Source organism: Python bivittatus, unplaced genomic scaffold, assembly GCF_059951505.1.
Source record: "Python bivittatus isolate LINGU-HERP-01145 unplaced genomic scaffold, Pbiv_v1 ctg000610_np1212, whole genome shotgun sequence".
In the NCBI taxonomy this organism is placed as follows: Eukaryota; Metazoa; Chordata; class Lepidosauria; order Squamata; family Pythonidae; genus Python; species Python bivittatus.
Genome location: NW_028277088.1, coordinates 5814573 through 5828736, shown reverse-complemented (window position 1 = coordinate 5828736; position 14164 = coordinate 5814573). Strand labels below are relative to the sequence as shown.

Sequence of the window (14164 nt, the reverse complement as noted above, 5' to 3'; positions counted from 1 at the left end):
AGTGAGCACTTTTTAGGGACCAGCTGCACTGGGGGAAAAGTAGTTCAGAAAGAGCAAGCTTGTTCAGGCTCTGTGAGGGACGGGGAAAAAAAAAAAAAACAGGTCAGGTACAGGACAAGGCATAATGACTGAAATGATCATATGACTGAGGGACACTGCAAAGGTAAATGTGGGCATTGGTCGCAGTTTTTCATCACCTTCAGAACTGAATGATGGCTGTCCGAGGCAGTCACCTGTAATAAGTTGTATGAAACTAATGTCTGGGGCGGTCAAGCAGTAGTCCTTTCTAATGATCCTGCAGTGCAGGACAAATCATTCTGGCCTGAGCTTATAGAAGTATAAGCTCAGTTAAACAGTATTGTATCTTAAGTCAGTATAATGCTATGTACACCAGCTTTCCTTCTAATTTTATATCTAGTTTGAAGAATTTAAAAAGTCATGATTTAGATAAAGGATCATCAAACTTTCTTACATTCAGGGAACTTATTTCTAAACTGATCTAGTAGCCGACATTTTTCATTTGCTACACGCTACTGGAAGACTGGAACATGTCTCTGTGATGCACGCACTCTTCTCGCACACAGCTTTCACAAGTGTGATTGTGCAATTTCCTGGCAATTTCTGCTATCACTAATTTCATGGGAAATGCCTCACAGCTCCTAAAGTGTACAGATAATTCTGATCAGATATCCTTGAACACTGGCACCTCAGAGATCAGTACATTTAATGTGGCATAATTTTAACTTCAGGATTACATTCCATTTCATCAGATGAGTAAAATGTTCTCAGCTGATAAATACAGGGGTGGGAGAGTCAAACTGTAGATATGAGGGAAGGCTGTAAACCGAGTTAAGTGGCAGTGAAGTTCAAACACTACAAACTGATCAAATTTCACAATTGAAATGTACGTAAAAGTAGCAAGTGTCCATTTAGTACAGCAGTGCTTGGCAATTGCTACTGCATACATTTCAGCTTTAATTGAACACCTTTCACATTTTATTGCCACTTGCCGGCTGTTCACATTTTTTCTTCTCACCCATGCAATCAATTGCTTGGCGTTTACTTTCACCAAGGGGATGTGAGCAATTAAACATCAAAAGCAGCTACTTGGACCCATCACATACCTATACGTTCCTCCCTAGTTTAGGGAGGTTGAAGTGAAATCTATTATAAGGTAGTCAAACTATCTGATTAGGAGGACTTAAAGATACAACTCAGCCATAACTGGATGACCTAGGATGTAAAATATTTTAGCTATATTTTATATATTTAAATATTTATTTTTATATATATTATAAATATATAATATAAAATGTGTGTGTGAGAGAGAGAGAGAGAGAGAGAATCCATCTGTGGTTTTCAAATCATATTATGTAAATCCAACCAACCATGTTTAATAAATTCTGCCTGAACAATGTCCTCGCTACACTGAACCCAGTGGCATCCTGGGAGGGGGCATTTAAAAAAAGTCAAGATGGTGGTTGCAGCAGTACAATCAAAGCTCTGTTGCCTTGTACATACATGCAATGCTGCACAAGCAAAAGGGTAGGGCTTCAATCAGTGTCACAACTACTAACTTTTTTGATGCCTTCCCCTCCATGGACACCACTGGCTGAATCCTAACTACTCCCTAAAATGGCCTTCCTTACAAAATTAAGTTGGTATTGAGTTCACAGATGACACTAAACCAGGTGTAGTTGGTATAGCTTTGTTTCGGCATATTGTGTGAACCTAACTATTGGGATTTACAAACAATGGATTATAGATGTGGGAACCCAGCCAACTGTATTCTGCAAACTGTAGCTCAGCAAAATGGAGGAAGATCTACCTGTCTGTGTAAGACAGCAAAGGCAGCCTCAATTTGTGCTTGACTCCTGGTGACTTTTCTTGCAAGCAACATAGATGTGGTTTGTCACTGCCTTTTTCCCCTCTGGGCTATTTCCTGGAGGTCTCCCATCTGAGAACAAACCAGCTCCAAACTGCTTAGCTTCAGAGCCCATCTAGCTTGAATGAAGTGCTCCATCTGCTGATACTAAAGGCTCCCTCAAGCCCAGCTCAACTCTGGATTTCATGGATGCGGCCATGTCTTTTTCTTGACAACAATACAGAAACGGCCTGTCGTTGCCTCTGTCCCGGGCAGTTCAAGTTCACAGTCTAGCCTACAGCCTGGGATTTCTCATTGGCCCCCCATCCAAAAGATCGCCCTGTCTGCTCTGTGGCTTTATTTCTCATCCCTCAAGGCCAAATCGCAGGGATCGATGAGGCTGTTATGCACACACATTTTAGCGAACTGACGTCTAGATTCTTGAGAGTGTGCCCTATCCAGGATGGGGATGATGGGCGTGGAAGGCCACCTCACCCCACCAGCACAAGCCAGGCTGGCTGAGAGAAGAGCGACTTTCGCGCGCTTTTTCCCTCGCAAACAAAGCAAGGCGGCAGGGAGGCTGCGCGGCCGGGTAGGAGGCGGAGGAAAGCCTCGCTCCTCGCCTGACGGTCCCCGTTTTCGGCCGCCGCGTCGGGCTCGATGACGGAGGCGCTAGGCGCCCGCCTCGTTCGGAGCCGCTTTTTCGGCGGCTTCGTTTGTGGAGCGGCTGTGGGCGCCACAGTCTCAGGGCTGCTCGCCACCAAACTCCTCAGAAAGCCCGCCCAGCCGCCGCGTCCCGACGCGACCCAACAAGAAGAACCACCACGGCCGCCGCCGCCGCTGCTGAGGGAAGGTAAGGAGGCGAGTGCGCAGGCGCGAAGCGGCCGATCCGCTGGAGAAGGCGAAATGGCGCGAAGGAGCGGGCGTCGTTGAGGGGAGTTCGGGAGCGAGTGCGCAGGCGCGGGCGTCTGCAGCCGGAGCGGCCAATCCGCCCAGGAAAGCGAAATGGCGCGAAGGAGCGGGCGTCGCTGAGGGGAGGTGGGGGGGGTGCAAGTGCGCAGGCGCAGAGAAGAGGTACGTTCTGTCAGAGAAGGCGAAATGGCGCGAAGGGGCTGAAAGCTCGAGGCTTTCCATCATCTTTCGCTTTCCATTTGTGTTGGGACTGTGACAGCCGTTATCCCAGCCACTTACATCAATACATCGAGAACGCCCCTGGTAGGGAGTGGGTGGTTTTATTTAATTGATCCCTCGTCCTGTATTTGGATGGGATACCATCAGGAAATCGCAGGATTAGGAAATTGAGGAAAACAGCCTGGAAGAAGGCTAGGGCGAACCACTTCTGCACTGTTGCTGAGGAAACAAATGGACACATCTTTGTAGTCTCCAGAAGCTGAACTTGATTGAAAGGAGCCGTTATCTAAGGTCATAAAGCAAGAGCATGGACTGGGAATGCAAACAATTAATTGATGGAGTGCAAGGATGGATTCATCAGTGGGGTTTTTTCCCCACTCATTTGGTTATTTTCCTGGATGCCCTTTATTTCTTGTGATGCGTGACTGTGCCTGTCCCCTTTTTCAAGCTGCTCAGTGTTTATACAGCTTTTGAATAAGGGGGGAATCTCTTGCCAAACTTGTCAAAACAAGTGATCTCCCAAAGGAGATACAGTATAATAAGGGTCAAATAATGTTATTTATACCACGGGAAGTTTACAGGGAAAGGGTATATCAGCAGTTATCAAGGGTGAGAGAAGTCATCTCAAGGGGGAATGGTAGCAATGCCTCCCCAGTCTTGGCTGATCTGGGGAAAACCAACTAAGGATTGGATCTGGCTAATACTTACATGGGTGACCCCCTAGGACAGAGTTCCTCAACCTTGACAACTTTAAAATGTCAGGACTTCAATTTCCAGAATTCCCCAGCCAGCATGCTGCTTGGGGAATTCTAGTAGTTGAAGTCAAAGTTGCTAAGGTTGAGAAACCTTGCCCTAGGAAAATCTTGGCTGTAGGCAAGAGTAGGAGATTTTTAAAAAATCCCTGAAAAAAGCAGCAAACCGCTTCCATCTTATTGCCTAGAAAATGTCACATGGACGTGGCCATCAGGTCAGGAGGTGTTGACTTCGACTTACATTTGATACAAAGAAGCAAATATCAAAATAAGAGTTGTTAGGTTATGCAAGTAGTCCTTGTTTTGCAGGACTGGCAACTCAGTCATTAAGCAAAATGGTTGCTAAGTGAAACCATGACTGTTGATAGCCTTATTTCAGCTTTGCTTTACAGACCTGCAAAGGTTGTAAATTGAGGATTGGTTACAAAGTTACTTTTTCACTTATATGCTCAAAATATGCACTTTTATTGCTCTCGGTGCAGCAGTTCACATGCAGAAAGGGCAAAGGTTTTTTTTTTAATTATTATTACTTTGCCCAGCCAGAAAGCAAGGTAGGGTTAGATCTGGTTGTACTTGGATTGGAGGAACAGTGATGAAGTAAATTGGCACATCTTAATTTGGAATTCATGGTATATACACAACCTTTGCATCAGCATGATTTGATGTGACTTCCCATCAGTCATTTCTCTTGACATAATCTGGAATCCTAGGGCTGTCTATACCTAGTGCAATTTGTATAAACTTGTATTAACAAGCACTTTGTTTTTAGCCTACTGTGTCAGGGAGCATGTCAGAATATGGTTCTTGGTTCCCCAGAATGATTTGCAAAGAATCATTCTTTGAATGGGAGGGAATATAGTGTGAATACATCATGGAGTACCAATTTTCATGTCTTCTAATGTGTCAGCACTTCAAAATATTGGCTCACTGGGAATATATGATTCTTCAATAAAATACATTTATTGTACTTAATCAGGGCTTTATGAAACTCAGCTTTCACTGAAGGTGGCCAAGCTTTGTCTGAAGTAGAATAGCTAGTAGAGGCCAAGAAGTTGTCTAAAAAATGGTTTTTTTAAAATAATTTCCAGAGCCTAGATACACAGGTATTTCATCTCCAGATTTCACTACCATTTAGCATTTGGGAAAAAATCTTGTTTTGATAGAGGTTAGGCTCAAAAACTATCACTCTTTATATAATAATTTTAAAATAAGTTCCATTATCTTTGCTGCTATGATTTTAATCTTATATGAACACATTGTACTATGTAATATTGCATAATTATTTTATTAGAATTAGTGATAATTTATATAATTATAATTAAATAATTTATATAAAATAATGATTTATTAGAAAAAGGTGATTAACTGCAGGTTATTTGAAATAATGTTTGATACATTTCAGTTTTGTACCAATTTTTACAGATTCCATTTCATGACTTTATTTCCTCTAGTTTACCATGTTTCATTCATCTATATATATAAAATGTGAATTATCTGAAAATCTGTCCTTTGCACATCTTCACGTAATACATTCAATTGGCTACTCAATTAAAATATTAAACCTTCACACACTAAACTGCAGAAAGTAACCTAAGGTTAAAATAACAAAGTTTAGTATGAGTGTATTGTCGAAGGCTTTCACGGCCGGCATACGATGGCTGGTGTGGGTCTTCTGGGCTGTGTGGCCGTGTTCTGGAAGTTTTGTTCCCTAACAAGCAGCCACTCAGTAACCCCAACCCCCCCATTCCCCCCTTCCCCCCCCGATCTCTATAAATACCCACAAAAGGGCCACATCACCCTGGGCACAGAGAGAACTGCTCCTGTCTGTGCTCCTGCACTCTGAAGATGCCGGTCACAGGTGCTGGCGAAACGTTAGGAAACAAAACTTCCAGAACACGGCCACACAGCCCGGAAGACCCACACCAGCCATCTTTAGTATGAGTGCCGCTATTACAGTATAACTGATCTAGTTAAACATATCGTGTGGACAGAAGCAATACATGATAATTGTGTAAAAGTGGAGAATGCCTTTTTCTTGTGAAGTGACAATTTAAAAGAAACATTAAAAAAGAAAGGAAACGTTCTCGGAACCATACAGGTAGTATTCTGACTTTTGATAAATTTGTGATAGGTAAACAATGCATCCTGTTTTACAGTAGTAGCACTAATTTTGCTGGGTTAAACACTGCTCCTTTTGCTTGGGAATTTAACGGCATCTGTTACTAACATATTTATTGCTCTCAGACTTTGATTAAGCGCAATGTCACATGACTGCGCCGACTTACAACATCAGTTTTGGCTGTGGTCGTTAAGTGCAACATCACGTGACTACGACTTGCAACTTCCTGATGGCTTTCCTATTGACTTTGCCTGTCGGAAGCTGGCTGTGAAGTTTGCAAATGGCAGTCGTGACCATGGGACACTGTGACCATTGTAAATAGGTGCTGGTTGCCAAGCACCCGAATTGTGATGGGGACGCTGCAATGGCCGCAACTTTGAGAAGCGGTTGTAAGTCTAGTTTTTCAGCACCATCGTAAGTTTGAATGGTTGCTGAACAAGTGGTCAGTAAGCGATGACTACCTGTAGTAACAACATAATGTGAATTTCATTTTATAGCATGTAGTAAGATGAGAACACAGTGGAATGACGTGTTTCTTTTCAATGTATTTTCTTTTGTCCATTACAACTGGTATTAAAATGTATTGCCCTTAATACTTATTTAACTGTATTTGTGGGAAAATAATGCATTTTTATAAAACAAATATAGGATCTTTTACCATAGCACAAAAATCAAATAAAATAGCCTATGCTTTGTTGATAAATGGTTACATTGAAAAAAAACCCCTTCCATTTCCTTTCTTCCTTCATACAATGAAAATCAATCAACACTATTGAAAAAGTAGTTTTCTCTGCCTCTGTCATTGCAGTATAAAGTATAATTATTGGTGATTGTACATTTTGACCGTTTATGTGGCTTAAACATATTTGTATTATTGTTACTATAAAAATGATAAAATTGAAACCAGAGTTGTAGGTGAAAGTTTTTGAAAGAGTAAAATTATCTATTTTACTCTTTCAAAATATGAAAAAGTGTTATGAGTATTTTAAGTTTATTATTATGTATGAAAGAATTGGCTATCTTAAACATTTGTTTCAACTTCTCTTGAGGTTAGCTTTCTACAGCTAGAGCTCCCTCTGCTGTGACGTTTGTCTTACTGCATTAAACCAAAATGCCAGTTCCTCTTAGCCTACCTTATCCTAAAGGACTATTGCAAGAATAAAACATTCAGGACATTTTGTATGCTGCCTTCCATTCTTGAAGGAAAAGGTAGGATACAAATGGTACTTCCCAGCCTTTTATCATTGGTTGTCTTGTTTGGAGGATTATTTAATCTTTTTCAACTGCCTGTTCATATGGTCTGATTTCTCGTTCATTGACTTACATGTCCATAAATTAATTTTATACTATAATATGAACATATAGTATTTTAATAATGCATATTTTGTGGCCTTTTTTTCCTTCCTTTTTCATACAATAAAAGTAGGAATTTGAAAGATTATATGATACTATATAGTTTATTTTGCTGATTTGTAAAAATGTGGTTCTGGTATTTAGGACATGATGTGTTTTCTCTGTGCCTTTCTTTCAATAAAGTTCTTTTTCTTTCTCAGAACTCGGATCAAAACCTATATTGGAAAAATATGGATTTCCTGCAGCTGGAACTCAGATCAGATATTATACCAATCATGCTCTCTCTTATGATCAGGCAAAACGAGTACCTAGATGGGTGATTGAACATATTTCCAAATACAAAACTTCAGGTATGTAAACATTTCCTCTGCCTAGTTGTTGAAATTAATTTCCTTATAAGAAAAGAGGTATTTCGTGTGCCATGTATGAATCATAGAACTGCATTGGAAGATTTGTTCCCCTGGCTGCAATCTTATGTTTATTCATCTGAAAGTAAGGCTTAGTACAGTGAAGCTTACTTTTGTAGAAATATGCATGGGATTATTTTCTCAGATGAATTTGGGTCTCCATTTACACATGCTTTGGATAGGTCAATTCTCAAGCCCATTTGCCTTCCTGCTTGCCTCTTGAAGGCATTTGCACACAGTAGGGTACAGGTGAGCCAGATGTGCTGCTTCTAATTGTCATGCCATTGGAAGCTGGTTTGCTTCACTAGAAGCAAGACTTCAGTAGCAGCTTTCCTTCCAATCAGCTTGCATCCAGGTGCAGTGAATTCTGATCCCATCATCCCCAGGCAGCTGACGGGGTTGGTGTCGTTCTAGAGTGTTGGGTGGCGGGGAGGAATGAAAGTAAGGACCTAGAGATAAAAAAATATTCCAATCATTTTATACCGGGATTGATGGAGTCACCTTCCCTTTCCACTGTGAGTGATGCTTGTATCCTGCTTTCCAACTGGGTTGGGCTACAGCTACCATTGTTCTCAGCATGATTTTTCTGGCTGTGGCTGATAGGAACTGACTTCCAATACAGTTCCAGAATATTGGGTCAGGAAAAGGCTGTTGTAGCACAATGAAGTGGCCAATAGGGTTGGATTCCAAGGAAGTGAATTTTAGCTTCTACTTTATGATTGAAGTCATTTTTAATGACTTGATCCTGCTTTATGTGGGCAAATCTCCAAAATTTTGCAGCCCTACTGAAAGCCATCTGAATTGTCACAAAAAAGTTCAAATCTTAGGCCACCCAGCTTTTCATATCCTCCTCCTCCTCGTTACTATTGTTAGAATTAGAATTGTCCTAATATTGTTCATGCAGGGAATCCTACAAATTCATTTATTGTTTAAGGAAGTCACAACATTAGAGAACCTCTGCCTCATGGGATTTCTGCATAGACTGTTAATTAATATTCATTTGGAATAATCATTTGAATATTTGGAGATGCTTGAGTTAAAGTATTGAGTTTACCTCTTATCTTGAAGTCTCTATTCTACAGAACTTTAGATTTCATCAGATGCTTATCTGGTTTCTTTGAATAATATCAATGGCAGACAATTCTGCAAGATAATTTATCATCATTTCCAATCTTCTCTGCAACAGAAAGTTGTATGGAATGTTGGAGGCACATTTTCTGCTCAGAGTAGCAAGAGGCCAGTGGGCCTGAACAATGCTTCAGTGAACATGAATATATGCTCTAGATATCTTTTTTTTAAAAAAATGCAAATTGTTTAAGTTGCTTTCAGTACAGAACTTTTTTGAAAAGGAAATTTAACTGAATCATTTGATATCTTCTTCCATAGGCAGTGCAGACAGAAAACATTGTAAATTTAAACCAGATCCTAATATCCCTTCAATGTTCAGTGCCATGAATGAAGATTACATCGGCAGTGGCTGGTCACGAGGTCATATGGCACCAGCAGGAAACAACAAATATTCACCAGTAGGATTGCTGCATATAGTTTTATTCCTTGTTTCTTTGAAGGGGAAAGGATGGAATATTAAAAATAATTCACACTACATTTTCAGATAAACAAGATTGCATGTAAAAATATGGTTGACAATAGAATCCATAATTCCTAAATCCATTACAGAGCAGCCAAAGAACTCTGTGAACCTTATAGAATCTCTGCAATTTTGTATCTAGGTTTATTTATTTATTTATTTATATTCAGATTTGTTACCGCCCATCTCACTGCAGAGCGACTCCGGGCGGTTTTTAGAGAAGAGAAGCAAGTGGATTAAAAAGCAGACAGAATGTGAAGGATCTAGCCGTGCACTGTAATACTGACTGATGTAAGAATTACAGATCAGTCTGCAAATATTCTACCAAACACAAGTTATGCTTTAATGTCTGACTACTTTATTCTGCTTAATTCTGAGTTCTTAACTAGTGTAGGCATCCATCAGAAACTCAATTTTAATTCTTTTTTTTTAAATAGGAAGCCATGGCAGAAACATTTTATCTATCCAACATTGTACCTCAGAACTATGAGAATAATGCTGGTTTCTGGAATAGGTGGGTGTATTTAAAAAGTGTATTAAGTGCAGAGTGAGTTCTGTTTAAATTTCATTATCACACTTCAGCCAGAATTGGAAAGAAGAATAACCAAAACAAGTAAAACACCTCAAATCAGGAAGGAAATCAGAGGAAAAAATATAAAAGTGCTCTCAGAGAAAGAAAGTGTGACATACTATTTGTATTCTGATGATCTGGCCCAAAAGCCTCTGCAACTTCTTTATCCAGTGAGAGAAATTTTGCCCAGGGCATATGGCAGACACATTAAACCTTAGTCCAGAGTTTGTGTGTGTGTGTGTGTGGAGAGAATATATAATATCTCCCTTCTTGAATACTCATGGTGCATAACAATTTAAGGCACACACAAATCTAATGAAATGGAATGAAATTTGATTAATTAGACACACACTGCTGCAGAAATAGAATTAGTTTGCTTCAAGCAAGGGAAACAGTATGATAATAATTTCTGTTAATTTGGTAGCTACTGATGCAGGCAAGTCCATGAATGGTCAGTCCTCTGTTTACCACTTGCTGTAAACACATACTGTTACCTCTACTCACTCGGCAAGGTGCAAACCAAGCACTGTTTTCCCCCTATCAGCTGAATGCAAATCCAATACAACTAAGGTGACGGCTTCCTCAGTGGCAGAGTTGAATGTCACTAAAATATCACCACTAATAACTTCCCCAAGGAAAGGAACAAATGTAAATCAATGGATACAAGTTTGAATAAATTACCCTGTGTTTTTTTCAAGATATTTGTACACTGAAAAATGATGATGCTGAGAAAAAGACTTCAGGACTGCTTCATAAGGCAGAAATCTGATTTGAAATTTTTGTATCTGAGTAAGACACCCCAATTTTTTTTCTCTTCCCTGGTGGGGGAGTTGCAGTTTTAGAATTAAGTTTCTAGTAATGTTTAAAATGGCTAGGAATCATTTTCTTTTGTTTCTCACAATGTATCATTCACCTTGAAGTAAGATAAAGTAGAAAAACAAGTAAAAAGAGTTATGATCTTTTGAAGCACATTGTCTGTTCTGTGGAGCAAAACCTAGTTAGTGCAACTCCAACCTAATAGAAATAATGACTTTCTGCTATAGAGGGTGAGCAGAGATACTTTATTAAAGAACAAGGAACCAGCCTATCAGTTTATCTAGTCTGTTTGACATATTTACAGAGTGGAGATGTATTGCCGGGACCTGACTGAAAGATTTGAAGATGTCTGGGTTGTTTCAGGACCCTTGATGTTACCTCAGTTGGATGAAGATGGGAAGAAGAAAGTTGTCTATCAGGTTAGGACTTGTACCCTGTGAACCTTGCCTCCTGATTTTATTGGCAGTTTCTTTGTGTGGACTTGTAATGAATCCAATCTTGAGGTCTCACATGCATAAGGAAAGCATGTTTGCAGGAATAGAAGTGCCCGGGCAGTTGAAGAATGCTTTATGACGTTGTGTTTAACTATAATATGCAAATAAGGGAACGCACGCAAGACATAGTCCAGAGGCTCAAGTTGCTGAACAAAGTGTAGGTGGCACCAAGTAATTCTCACCAAGTCCCTGTCCAATCTTAATTTTAATCACTTTTTTTCCTCAGAATGCTTCTGGGCCCTCTGTAAGCCCACAGCAATCACTTTGTGAATAGATAAGACTTTGCCTCCCAACCAGGAGAGGATCCACGATATATTCTCAAAGTTCCAAATGTGCCCAGTGGCCATAAGAGTTTCCTACCTTTTGACTAATGTTATTTCCTGTCTTTTGTGGAAGTCCTCAACTTACCACCATTCGTTTAACGACCATTCAAAGTTACGATGGTGCTGAAAAAAGTGACTTACGACCAGTCCTCACACTTACGACCATTGCAGCAGTCCTGCAGTCACGTGATTAAAATTCAGCCCTTGGCAATCAGCATGTATTTACAACAGTTGCAGCATTCCAGGGCCATGTGATTGCCATTTGTGACCTTCCCAGGGGGTTTCCAACAAGCAAAGTCAATGGGGAAAACTAGATTCACATAACGATTGCATGGTTTGCTTAATGACCGCAGTGATTCACTTAATGACCACAGCAAAAAGGGTCGTAAAACTGGGCACGACTCACTTAACGCATCACTTAGCGATGCAAGTTCTGGTCCCAATTGTGGTCATAGGTCACTTTTTTTCAGTGTAATTTCCTTCCTAATGAAGAATTAACAATGACCCTGTCCAAGCAGGAACAAGGAATACAGGTAGTCCTCATTTAGCAACCTAATTGGGACCAGCAACTCAGTCATTAAGTAAAGCAGTCACTAAGTGAAAAATCATGTGATCGTGACTATGCTTACGATTTTACACAAGACTGTGTACTAGCTGACTGTAATGGCAAATGTGAATGAGAGAGATGCTGCAAAGGTCGTAAATGTGGGCATTTGTCACAAAGTTATTTTTTCATCACCATCATAACTGCAAAGTCACTGTCAGAGGTAGTTGCTAAATGAGGACTACCTGCATTCCTTGTTCCTGCTTGGATAGTGTCATTGTTAATTCTGCATTAGGAAGGAAATTACACTGAAACTCCAGATGTTCTGATATAGTTCTTTCCTCCAGCTGAATTTGGTATATCTCAAACCAAGTGTCAGCAGTTTTTCTGAAGGCATTTGCTGCAAATGTAGATTGATGATCACACTTGGAATTTGAGAATACACTAGCAAAATATAAATATACTGTATGTGTGGAAATGTAAAAGAATGCCCACAGGAAGAATCTAATTTCTGTTACGAAAGTGGCAAAACGCAGTATTCCATTTTTTCCAGAGCAAATCAAAATGACAGCTTCTTGTTTTATAGATGCTGTTCCCCAGAGAGCATTAGTTTAGTAAGTTTTGTCCTGTAGCAGCTTTTTGCTTCTAAATAACCTTTTTTCCTATAGTTTTTCTTCCTCTGCTTCACTCAGATCAAACCCAGATTAAATGCTTAAATTATCATCACAGCACTTGCTACAATTTGAGCTTTTCCTCATATTTATTTTATACTTCAGTGAAATCATCTTGTTTAAGGGATTTTCATATATTTTATTGAATTGCAACAATTGTCAAAATTCCCAAAATGGATTAAGAAATAAAAAAGGTATATTTAGTGATTTAAATACAGTTCTGTTTAAAGAAATGACATCATTTTAAGCTGTAAACCATATAGCCTTAAGCATCACACAGTAATTTCTCTCCCTCTTCCTCTCTCTCCCCCCCCCCGCTCCCCACCAACCCTGGTTTTAATTATTGACTATATGATTTGAATCTATACTGTTTATGGGAGCTAGTTCAAAGTTTGGGAATTTAAATTTAAACTTGTGCTACACATATATGAAGACAGATTTGCCACCAAAATGTCTTCTTGGTTGGACAGTTCAATTAGTCAGATATCCTGTTCTTTCTGAGAAGATGTCCTGAGCTGCCAAGACTGTCTCATTTATCTCCTCACTTCTACCAACAGCTTAAAAAGGACAGAACAAGTCATATAAAGAAGGAAATTCTAAGAGCTCTCTATAGCAGTTTTCCACTGAACAATTAGGCTTTTTTTTTCTTAATGCAAGCTTAAAACTAAATGGTGTGCAAATTAGCTGATAAAGCACATACATCAATTAATATCTATCTTGTCATTTAATTATACCTATTTACCTATGATTGTCTTTCAGTGTTAATGATGTAGAATTAGTCAATTCGATTCTGTTAAAAATATGAACAGTGGGTATTTCGACCTGCCAGTGTCATTTCAACTCCCTAGAATTATTCATTTTGGGGAACCCCAAATGTTCTACTTTCACTTTGAGCTATCATGGATATGGAACAAATGTCACTGAGTCTGGAAAAAAAAAAGATTTGTCATTTTTCCAACATCAATAACTTCCTCCTTCCCTTTCCCAGTTTTCAAAAGTCATTGGTTTCTTTTGGATTTTCATCATTTTTAAAATTGAGAACAAAATATGTGTTTATTTACAGTATTTGTAGACTACCCTAATCACTGGGCAGTGTACAGCAAAGCAAGAATTAAAAAAAACAGCCATTATGAATAAGAAACACAGTACAAGTTACACAGACAGACATATGCTCACAATGATCAATGGAATGAAAGGGTTTCAGAGCCTTCCAAAATGGAAGGAGGAAAGTGGCCAACATACCTCTGGGGAATGAGGCTACCAGAATGTGGGGTGGCCTGCCATCTAGCCCATATCCCACAGACATTCCACAAGGCGGGAGAAACCCTCAGCAGCTCCTTTTAGTTGTTTGGACCAGATGGGCAGATTCAATTTTGGCAAGGTGGTACCTGATATACTGGTATATGGCTTTATAACCAGCAGTATTAATTTGATGCAGAAACATATTGGCAGTTAGTGCAGTGACCTGAACATTGCCCCTGCAAGTTGTCTATGAAGGCAGCCTTGTGTAGTGTGCATTACAGTAATCTAG

General features: G+C 39.6%; 1 protein-coding gene and 1 long non-coding RNA gene across 3 annotated transcripts in view; one reads left to right on the top strand and one right to left on the bottom strand.

Moving 5' to 3' along the window:
* Positions 1–2448: 2448 nt before the first annotated feature.
* EXOG (exo/endonuclease G) overlaps positions 2449–14164 on the top strand; it is a 22921-nt gene continuing 11205 nt past the window's right edge. The window contains exons 1-5 of the mRNA XM_007428158.3: positions 2449–2717; positions 7420–7569; positions 9013–9152; positions 9652–9728; positions 10906–11020. Of these exons, the coding sequence (XP_007428220.1) occupies positions 2525–2717; positions 7420–7569; positions 9013–9152; positions 9652–9728; positions 10906–11020 (675 nt within the window). The 5' untranslated portion in view covers positions 2449–2524. The remainder of the gene's footprint in view (positions 2718–7419; positions 7570–9012; positions 9153–9651; positions 9729–10905; positions 11021–14164) is intronic.
* LOC148214556 (uncharacterized) overlaps positions 7941–14164 on the bottom strand; it is a 22643-nt gene continuing 16419 nt past the window's right edge. For both annotated transcript variants that reach the window (XR_015797941.1, XR_015797942.1), the window contains exon 3: positions 7941–8075. This is a non-coding gene — a long non-coding RNA (uncharacterized LOC148214556). The remainder of the gene's footprint in view (positions 8076–14164) is intronic.